At 36.7% G+C, this 11310-nt stretch overlaps 2 protein-coding genes across 4 annotated transcripts; both read right to left on the bottom strand.

Moving 5' to 3' along the window:
* Positions 1-484: 484 nt before the first annotated feature.
* LOC133869280 (disease resistance protein RPM1-like) lies at positions 485-2016 on the bottom strand. The gene is made up of 3 exons (XM_062306234.1): positions 1404-2016; positions 961-1286; positions 485-877 (listed from the first exon to the last, which is right to left on the bottom strand). The coding sequence occupies exons 1-3, from the start codon at positions 2014-2016 to the stop codon at positions 485-487; spliced, it is 1332 nt and encodes a 443-aa protein (XP_062162218.1).
* A 979-nt stretch (positions 2017-2995) lies between these two features.
* LOC133867951 (disease resistance protein RPM1-like) lies at positions 2996-10331 on the bottom strand. 3 transcript variants are annotated; one of them, XM_062304732.1, is made up of 3 exons: positions 10141-10331; positions 8151-8315; positions 2996-6103 (listed from the first exon to the last, which is right to left on the bottom strand). In XM_062304732.1, exon 3 carries the CDS (start codon positions 6080-6082, stop codon positions 3266-3268), a length of 2817 nt encoding a protein of 938 aa, XP_062160716.1. In that variant the 5' UTR covers positions 6083-6103; positions 8151-8315; positions 10141-10331; the 3' UTR covers positions 2996-3265. The 3 variants fall into 3 exon arrangements, 2 of the variants coding, with proteins under 2 accessions (XP_062160716.1, XP_062160718.1); XM_062304734.1 differs by lacking the exon at positions 10141-10331 and having other exon boundaries at positions 8151-8414; XR_009900246.1 differs by lacking the exons at positions 2996-6103; positions 8151-8315 and adding an exon at positions 9474-9627.
* Positions 10332-11310: the final 979 nt, after the last annotated feature.

The following is an 11310-nucleotide window of genomic DNA, read 5'->3' as shown; positions in this document are numbered from 1 at the left end:
GTACCTCCATCATCTCTGGACATGGCCCAATCTCTAGTTGCTCAAGACCAGGAAGTGATCCTCTTTCTATTTCTACCATCTTTAGTTTTTTCATCTCTTCGAGTGTGAGCCGCTTGAGTTTCTGAAAACCATCTTCCTTAAAATTCAATTGCTCCCCATCATAGGCATGATTGAGGGAAAGGGTAATTAGATTAGGCAAAGCCTGGACACTCGGCAGTGGATCTTCCTCAAATGATGAGGAAAATAAGACTAGTAAGACCAAATTCTGAAGCTCTGGAAACCAATTGGAAAACTTCTCCAATCGCCCAATTAGATAGCTATCCTTTAGAAATGGAGGTGGTGATGAAATTGATTGTAAGTCTATAATCTCATCTTCACTTATTGAGACTACAATCAAAGTTTTAAGGTGGACCATATTTTGTATGGAGGTACACAAAGCCCTCCCACGTTCTGCTGCCATATTTGAAATGCCCAACATCCTCAATTAACTCAACTTTCCGAGCTCTTCAAATAAACCAACCCCAGAATGATTTGCCACAATAAATGATAGCGCTTGCAAGTCGTTTAAACATCCAACCCCTTCATGCACTTTTGCACCTCTCATTGAATAAAAGGTATTTTTAATTTCGAAGTCATGAGAATGAGCCAAAATCAGTCTCAACTTGTAAAGCCTAAATATCTCAATTGGTAACTCATGCACTGCAGTTCCCACGACATTTAGTGTATGTAGGTTCTGTAGCCTACCCACCGATTTTGGAAGTATCTTCACTTTTGTTCTCTTCAAACTTAAGTGCTTCAAGTGGAATAAATTACTCACTTCTTGAGGAAGATAATCAATCGGAGCATCTTCGAAATCCAACACTTTCAAAAGCTTGAACTTTTTGAACAATTTAACTATGAAAGACCTAGGCATTTCATTAGTGTTGAAGAGAAAAATAGAACGAACCCGAGAGTACTCACTTGTCTCGAAACATTTTCTCGAACATCGCGGATTGATAGGCACCGACTTTTTCCAAGGGAAGTTGTGTCACCAGCTTCTAGAACTTGATAAAAATTCAACTCTGCAGCCTTCGATAGGATGATTTTATGCAGCAGATTATGGATTCTATACATTCTGTATATCTCATAATCATGCTCCCCAAATGAAACTTGAACCAAGTTTCTATGGACGAGCTCCATTAAGTATTCTTTTGTTACGTCGTCCAATGTTTTTCCCTTCTTTCCTTTTATAAAGCCCTCAGCTACACATAGCCAAAGTAATCTTGAACCACTTATTGAGTAGTCCTCTGGAAAAATGCCAAAGTACAAGTAGCATGACTTTAGGTAACACGGAAGATCATGACAACTGAGAGATAGAATGTTAGTGATACTTGTAAGGTGAGGATTACATTGTAGCTAAGAACTGAGGCTATCGTGCAACTTTTGCCATTCTAACGACACCTTCTCCTTTGTTGACAAAAGACCACCTATGGCAACAATTGCAAGTGGTAGGCCTTCACATTTTTTGACAATGTCCATCGACATTATCACCAACTCTCTCGGACAACACCTCTGGAACTCGATCTGGAATGCCTTTCTGCAAAACAATTCCCAACCCTTGTCTTGAGATAGAGGTTGTAGCTTGTGCACTTGATCAAATAAAGATTCTTTACAAGAAACACCAATGAGATCACTACGTGTTGTGATGATAATGTTGCTACCTCTGTCATTGCATGGTAAAGCATGTTTCATAATTTCCCAAAACTCTATCTTCCAGACTTCATCAAAAACCACAACATACCTCTTTTGCTGTAAACATTTCCTCAGCTGGCTAATTAGTGTGATCTCGTTTGCCATGTTTATTTGCCTTAGAGTAGTTTCTTTTGCCTGGTAGATTTGCTTTGTCATGGACATGAGTATCTTGGACACATTGTATGGCTGAGACACGGTGATCCAAACACAGCAATCAAAATGTCCGTTCACTAATTCATTCTCATATACTTTTTTGGTAAGAGTTGTCTTACCAATTCCGCCCATGCCTCCCACTGAAATCACAGAGCGTTTAGATACTCCCCCCCCCCCCCCCCCAACCAACTTATGAGTTCATCCCTTGTAGACTCAATACCCACAACTTTATCTTCTTCAATGAAAAGTGAACCCACTCGAGGGTCATGCCATGTAATATTTGTTGCTCTACTAATTGGTCCTTGATCTGAGGAACTAAAACCATATCTTTCACATCGTTCCTTGAGTTCACAGACTGATATTTTGATATCTTGAATTTTGGTAGCTATGTCATGATGTGGTTTTATTTTTTTTCAATAAACGGTCAATTTTATGGAGAAAAGAAATAAAACTTTGCTGATGAAGACGTTGTGCCACGCGAAGAACGTATTCATCTATTACATCTTCTATATGATATGCTACTTCTCTCACTTGTTTCACCCACGTTTTGACACCATCTTGGAGGTCTCTTCCTTTATCTATATCTTTGAGAAAACACCGGATGCTCTCCAGTTCATCTCGAATGTCCACAACTTGTTGGTGGACACCCCGTAGCAATTTTGATTCATGAACGATCAACTGAACCAGCTTGTTGATGACAAGGGTCACAACGGTTTTTGTCATGATTTCTTGTCTGATCTTCACCTTGTTAGAAACATTTACCACACCAAATGAACTTATTTTTATGTTATCCTAATAAACCCATTAAATATTTTCTAGGACATTACATTTACAAAACAGAGATATATGTTATATAGTTGTCCCTTGCCAATTATTCTTATTCCATGAAGGTTATTTATGGATTCTTCCCTGAGAATAAGTCCGGATAAGAATTCTGAAAGAAAAGATAATCATATAGAAAAATAAAAACAATAGCAGAAAATATAAAATGGAACACAATGAAATTTACATGGTTCGGTTGGTGACCTACATTTACAAAATAAAGCCCAAATGACTACATTATGCTTTTATTCCTTGATAAGTTTACAATACAAAAGGCTATTAAATAATCCTAATTAATCAAATCCTTTAATTTATAGTGATTCAACATCATCAAATCACTAAATTCAAAGTAATCTAGTCTTTATTAAATGCAATACAATTCTCATCAAATCCCTAACTTCAGGGTAATCCAAATATGCTCTAACATCATCCCCTATAATGAATAGAAAATGTGAAAGAGGATCGCGAAGTCCTAATCCTCTACTCGGCCAAAATTCTTGGAAGAATGAAGCTTTTAATTATCAAAGATCATGTGCTGGCCCAAGCCTAATTACAGCTGCTAGGTTGGAACTCCTTGCAGATGCTCCAACAAGTGTGAGTCACCCAGCTTGTATGTTTGATATCGTTCTCCTTTAATCCTATACCAAAGACGAATAGTACTTACCTTCTTGACTTTCCAATAATCTTCGCCTCCATTTGGTTGCATACGTAGCACAAATTCTCCCTGCATTTCATAGAAGTCGAGAATCTTTAGGCTTTCCAGATGCTGGATTCCAGAGGGTAGCTCCTTCATCTGCGGGCATGGCCCAATCTCTAGTTGCTCAAGATCGAGCAATGATCCTCTGTCTATTTTCACCATCTTTAATTTTTTCATCTCTCTGAGTGTGAGCCTCTTGAGTTTTCGAAAACCTCCTTCCTCAAAATGCAGTTGCTCCCCCTGAAACGCATGATTGAGGGAAATGGTAACTAGATTCGGCAAAGCCTGGACAGACGACAATGGATCTTCCTTCAATGATGAGAAAGATAAGATTAGTGTGGCCAAATTCTGAAGCTCTAGAATCCAGTTGGGCAACTGCTTCAATCGCCCCCATAGAGAGATATGCTCTAGAAATTGAGGTGGTGAAGAAATTGATTGTAAGTCTATAATCTCATCTTCACTGGTGGAGCCTACAACCAAAATTTTAAGGTGGACCATATTTTGTATGGAGGTACACAAAGCCCTTCCACTTTTTGCAGTGACATTTGAAATGGCCAACATCCTCAATTGACTTAACTTTCCGAGCTGTTCAAATAGACCAACCCCATGATGATTTGCCTCAATAAATGATAGCATCTGCAAGTCATTTAAACATCCAATGCCTTCATGTATTTTTACTCCTCGCACTGAATAAAAGTTGCTTTTAATTTCGAAGTCATGAGAATGAGCCAAAATATGCCTTAGCTTATGAAGCTTAAATATCTCAATTGGTAACTCTCGCACTGCAGTTTCCATGACATTTAGTGTCTGTAGGTTCAATAGCCTACCCACCGACTTTGGAAGTATCTTCACTTTTGTTCTCCTCAAACTTAAGTGCTTCAAGTGGAATAAATTACCCACTTCTTGAGGAAGATAATCAATAGGAGCATCTTCGAAATCCAACACTTTCAAAAGCTTGAACTTTTTGAACAATTTAACTATGAAAGACCTGGGCATCTCATTAATGTTGAAGAGAAAAATAGAACGAACTCGAGTGTACTCACTTGTCTCAAAAAGAATTTCTCTAGCATCGTGGATTGATAGGCCCCGACTTTTTCCATGGAAAGTTGTGTCACCTGCTTCCAGGACTTGACAGAAATTCAACTCTCCAGCCTTTGATATTATGATTTCATGCAGTAGATCATGGATTCGGTACTTTCTACTCAACTCATAATCAAGCTCCCCAAATGAAACTTGAACCAAGTTTCTATGGACAAGCTCCACTAAATATTCTTCTGCTACTTCTTCCAATGGTTTGCCCTTCTTTCTTTTTATAAAGCCCTCAGCTATCCATAATCGAAATAGTCTTAAATCAGCAATTGAATAGTCCTCCGGAAAAAGACCAAAGTACAAGAAGCAAGACTTGAGGTAGTAAGGCAGATCATGATAACTGAGAGAGAGAATTTTTACAACGTTTGAAAGGTGGGGATTACATGCTAGCTCATAGCTAAGGCCATCAAGCAACTTTTGCCATTCTAATGGCACCTTCTCCTTTGTTGACAGAAGACCACCTATGGCAACAATTGCAAGTGGTAGTCCTTCACATTTTTTGACAATGTCCATCGACTGTCTCACCAACTCTCTGGGACAACACCCCCGAAACTTGGTCTGGAATGCCTTTCTACAAAACAATACCCAAGCCTCATCTTGAGACAGAGGTTGTAGCTTGTGGACCTTATCGAATAAAGATTCTTTACAAGAAACACTAACGAGATCATTACGTGTTGTGATGATAATCCTACAGCTTCTGTCATTGCATGGTAAAGCATGTTTCACAAATTCCCAAAACTCTGTCTTCCAGACATCATCAAAAACCACAACATACCTCTTTTGCTGTAAATATTTTCTCAGTTGGGTAATTAGTGTTATCTCGTCCATCATGTCTATTTGCCCTAGAGCCGTTTCTTTTGCTTGGTAAATTTGCTTTGTCATGGACATGAGTATCTTCTGCATGTTGTATGACTGAGACACAGTTATCCAAACACGGCAGTCAAAATGTCCCTTCACTGATTCATTCTCATATACTGTTTTGGTAAGAGTTGTCTTACCCATTCCGCCCATGCCTACCACTGAAATCACAGAGCGTATGGATGCTCCCCCCACCAACCAGCTTATGAGTTCATCCCTTGTAGACTCAATACCCACAACTTCATCTTCCTCAATGAAAAGTGAACCCACTCGAGGGTCATGCCATGTAACATTTGTTGCATTGCTACTTGATCCTTGCTCTAAGGAACTAAAACCATATCTTTCACTTCGTTCCTTGATTTCACAGACTGATATTTTGATATCTTGAATCTTGGTAGCTATGTCATGATGTGGTTTTAGTTTTTTCAATAAGCGACAAGTTTTATGGAGGAAAGCAATAAAACTTTGTTGATGACGACGTTGTGCCATGTGAAGTACATATTCATCTATTACATCTTCTATATGATAGGCTACTTCTCTCACTTGTTTCACCCACGTTTTGAAACCATCTTGGAGGTCTCCTTTATCTACATCTTTGAGGAAACACTGGATGCTCTCCAGTTCATCTCTAATGTCTACAACTTCTTGGTGGACACCCCTTAGCAGTTTTGATTCATGAACGATTAATTGAACCAGCTCATTGATGACAAGGGTCACAACGATTTCTGTCATGGTTTTCTCTTTGATCTTCACCTAGTGAATGATATTGTCACAATTAGAAAAGAATTTGGGTTAAGTGTCATGCCCAAGGCACGCCCACTAAGAATTAAAAAAAAAAAAAAAAAAAAATCAAAATATCATTAAAAAGCGAAAGGACAACTGAGGTACACTAGAACTATATAAGAAAAATATCAAGTTAGAAGAAAAAAAAAAAAAAAACCTCAAAACTCAGCAAATTAGGAAAGACAAATGCAGCTTTTAAAAGGTAAACAGTATTGAAGAACAAAGACTATTTTACTAAGAATTGATATTAAAGCTAATTGAAACATTTTTTTTACAATTCTATTTCATCCCAAGAACCAACTATCTATACTACCAAATTACTTATAAAACATCAATTAGAGATCTATAAATAATCCAACAAAACTTAATAAAAAAAAAAAATACATTTTCTGTTAAAGTACTCCATAACTACAAAAACACAACAAATTAAAAATCTCAATTGGTCTCTAAGATAAATTCTCCCGGCAACATAATATGGTCCAATATACTTAAAAATTAAAAAACTACATAATCCAAGTCTCATCTTCCAACAATACAAATAACTAATACAATGACATATTTATTGAAACCTCTACTTCTAACCAAACTCCAACAATTAATTCCCCATATGTAATATCAAGTAATGCATTTACCAAGTGCATGTAATTTTCTCAACGCACAAGTAAAAGAAAATATCCAGAAATATAAAAACAATTTTACTTTCATGCACATGATCTAGAATCACAATTAAACAAGTGATATTTTTCAAATTCCATTAGCTAAGCTACATACCTAGCTCGCTCACTAACAAACCAAGTAGTTCCCCAAAATTTGCAACAACAACTCACTCAACGCCAAAACAATTTATAACAATTCTTCAAAGCTTGAAAAACAACTATTTAGTCTAAACTAAATCTCAAATAAGAAAAACCAATACTATGAGTGAAAATATTAGCACAACAATAAATATGCCCTGATTCATTAAGCCTAAACCTCATTTCTACAACTAAACTTTACTTGGCAGCCCTTAAACTAAGACAGGACAGCTCTGTAATTTCCTCCAAATTCTTCCAAACACCCCATTAGTGCCCGTACATAGCTGTCCAATTCTTCCCTATCCTTCACCAAATGCTTGATATCAGTACCTCAATTTCTTGTGCTAACCTGCTAGGCTGCTAATAGTGTCTTAAATATGCTTGATATCAATACCAGATCCTAGATTTCATACATGCCCATCAAACCCCTATAAACTTTTATAGTTTTGTATTTGAAAGGAACTCCCAAATGCATGATGCTGCTTTAATTTCAGTAAACTACAAATGCCGTTAACCCACCAGAAAAACTACATGACTATGTTTCAGCGGACAGCCCACCACATTTGGTCTCTGCTTTTTGACAGGCATCCCAATTCTAAGGTGAAGACAACCATATATTGTCATGTACACATGCATTGTGTTGCACAGGAAATAAACACTTGTCAAATCATATGCACAAGCAAGCTCATGATACTCAAGCCAAATAGCAACAATAATATTGCCAAACCTCCTTCTTAGCCTGCGTCAAGAGTTAGCATTCAAATAGAAGAAATAATCTTACAGTAGATTCTGCAATAACCGTCAGAAACTCCAACATCTACATTTAGTTCTTCAGAATCCAAAGAAACACCAGAAACTCCTACTCCATTCAGTTCTACAAAGCCTAGAGAAGAATCACCTCCCCCTATTGTAAGAATCACTTTGTTGACCACTTTATTCAACTATTTTTCGTTCTTCTTTCTTGAATATTATGTCACTCATTTTTTCCTTCTTCCAACTACTTCCCATAGATGCAAACACCCACAATCTAAATATTCTCCATTCAAGCAAACCCAATGAAATCAAGAACACCCACAAACTAAAAACAACAAACCCTCATAAAAATCAAATCTTTAAAGAAAAAGAAAAGAATACCCAAAAAGAAGAATCACGTTCAACAACAACAAAAGAAATCTATGCTCAAAAAGAACATTGCAGAAACTAGGGGAATTTGAAGCTTTTACCTTGAATTACGTTGGGTATGGCAGCATTTTGTGGGTGAAGAGTTTGACAAAAAATGTTGCCAGAGGAAGGTAGCTTGCGGTTGGTGAGATGGCTGCTGTTTTTAACTTGAGTGGTTGCCCAAACGATGGAGAAATCAGCTTCAGTTTCAGTTGTTTTTTTTGGGCCTGCGTTGAACCAAGATACATGCAATTAATGTTTGCAACTCTTTTGAGATTTGGAAGAGAGGGTAAAGAGAATAGCAGTGTATTTTTCTGGTCTTCTTCAAGAGCAAATAAGCATCCAACCTCTTCTTTTCCTTCGACCGACCAAAACTCTGGTCCACTACGAAAGAATATTTTGACTACGAACCTATCCAATGTCACATGATAGAGTAATCACTCTTATGCCATGAATACATCAAATATACCACAAAGACATCAATATGCCACAAAGACGTCAATTATGCCCTAATTCATAAAGCCTAAACCTCATTTCTACAACCAAACTTTACTTGACATCCCTTAAACTAAGACACGACAACGCTGGAATTTTCTCCAAATTCTTCCAAACTTCCCATTAGCTGTGGAATTCATCCCTATCCTTCACCACCCTTAACAAAAGTACACACGCCAATAATGACCACTCTGAATGCTAGATCATGAGTACCTCAATTTTTTATGCTAAATACTGTTAAGGAAAGACAGATCCGCACGTGTACTGAATCTTATCTACACTTGATTCACGGGATGTGTCTTTCCTCACAAGTCTATTTATGGTTTTCTTGTAAACGTAAATGTATCAAGCAGAAATCTATTTTAGAAACAACATTTCTCCATCTTCTTATTCTGTCTTGATCTCATTTATCTTCAGCAATCGGTTAGACTTTACAGATACAGACAAATCAATAATGTTCATTTGTTTACAATTAAAGATAAGTTCTATGTTTCCCAACATTTCATACATGTCCATCAAACCCCTATAAACTATTTTGGATATCTTGTTACCATATAGTACTGTAATTGAAAGGAACTCCCAAATGCACGATGCTGTTTTAATTTCAGTAAACTACAAATGCCGATAACCCAGCAGAAAAACTACATGACAATGTTTCAGCGAACAGCCCACAAAATTTGTTCTCTGTTTTTTGACAGACATCCTAAGGAGTAAAGAAGAACACCCACAAAACCAAAAACAGAAAATCCACATAAAAATCCAATCTTTAAAGCAAAAGAAAAGAATACCAAAAAGAAGAGGCACGTTCAACTAAATAAAACAATAAAATAATATCTATGCTCACAAAGAAGATTGCAGAAACTAGGGGAATTTGAAGCTTTTACCTTGAATTACATTGGATATGGCTGCATTTTGTGGGTGACGAGTTTGACAAAAGTGTTGGCAACCACTTTTCTTCTTCCATATTCGTATGACGCTTTAGAGAATGGGTTGGAACTTTGAAATTTCTCTGAGTACAAGTATTCATTTGGATTTGACCCAAAGCTACAAAAGGAGTTCGAGATAAGAGTTCAATAGATAGTCGCTACTCGCAACCTTAAAGAACCAAAACAAATAGGTTACAATCTTTATCTTTGCCAATTATGTTGCAGAAATCATTTCCTAATATCAAGAAACTAGTTCCTTGCTTTATTCATTTTTTGTTTTTGTTTTAATTTCCATGCCAAGTTAATTAGCTACATGTACAATTGGATATCCCACCCCTTACTCTTAACATTGATGAAGGCAGGATTCAACAACATGTCTGTGTCTCTATGCGCATGTGGAAAGAATAAGATAAACATTTGGTCTGTATTTTTTGACAGGCATCCCAATTCTAAGGAGTAAACAAGTACACCCACAAAACCAAAAACAGAAAACCCACATAAAAATCCAATCTTTAAAGCAAAAGAAAAGAATACCCAAAAAGAAGAGGCACGTTCAACTAAATAAAATAATAAAATAAAATCAATGCTCACAAAGAAGATTGCAGAAACTAGGGGAATTTGAAGCTTTTACCTTGAATTACATTGGGTATGGCTGCATTTTGTGGGTGAAGAGTTTGACAGAAATGTTGGCAGAGGAAGGTAGCTTGCAGGTGGTGTGATGGCTGCTGTTTTTGACTTGAGTGGTAGCCCAAACGACGGAGAAATTAGCTTCAGTTTCAGTTTCAGTTTCAGTTTTTTTTTTTTTCCTGAGCAGAAGTTAAAGACATAACAATTATGTTGATGCTATATTAACCACAGATATATAAGAGTACTATATATTTGAGTTTCAGTTATGCTCAACCAACCACTTCTCTTTTTCCATATTCGTATTATCCTTTAGAGTGGGTTGGAAATTTCTGTGAGTACAAGTCTAGCTGCAGTCAGGACGTTGGGATTACGTGTAAATTTGGGACACAAGTAAATTTGGGACTTCTTTGAACTAGAATACACGCAATTAATGGAATATTCTACAAAACGAATTTTCTTGGACAACCAAAAGTCTAGTCTATTTTTCAGTTGATCGCCAAACAAGGGAAAAAGAGTCGGCTAAATAACGCAAGTTGCTCACAATAAACCAAAAGAGTCAAAAAGACATATGCTTTTCCTCTGCTCGCAAAGGAGTCCTGGATCTTGCCGCGTTTGTATAATGCTACAGGGAGGACTATGACTTTTTTGAGTTTTGGGCCTTCTAAAATTATCATTAAATTTGAAATTATTATTATTGAATTTCAATCCAATTATAATTTTAAAGTCACGTGACATTTAGAAAGACACAAACAGGACAAGATACAATTTGGGCCTTCTCCTTTTCTGGCCTCGAATTTTTTTTGACCATTTTACTATGTATGTATGTATTGTGACAAGATACAATTTGGGAAAACTTCACAAAACCTCAATAAACTTCTACTCGTTTCGAAACAATCCGCTACGTTTAAAAACTGTCAATTTTACCCCTCGAACTTCTAATTTAATGCAATGTCCCCCTCCGTTTGGGTTAGGCATTAAATGAGACAGCAAAATGGGTGAAATAACCTTTATGCACCTAAAACTTTCATAAAATTTTAAATTTACGCGTAATTTTGATTTAAAAATTATGATTAAATACCGTTTTGCCCTCTCAGTTTTAACAACTTTATTTTTTCCCACTTCGGTTTTACTTTCGATTACATATGTTACCTCGCTTATGAGCATATACCCAAAT

The sequence above is a fragment of the Alnus glutinosa genome, chromosome 5, assembly GCF_958979055.1.
Source record: "Alnus glutinosa chromosome 5, dhAlnGlut1.1, whole genome shotgun sequence".
Taxonomy (NCBI): domain Eukaryota; kingdom Viridiplantae; phylum Streptophyta; class Magnoliopsida; order Fagales; family Betulaceae; genus Alnus; species Alnus glutinosa.
The sequence above is the reverse complement of the archived record's forward strand: the minus strand, read 5'-3'. Positions and strand labels throughout refer to the sequence as shown.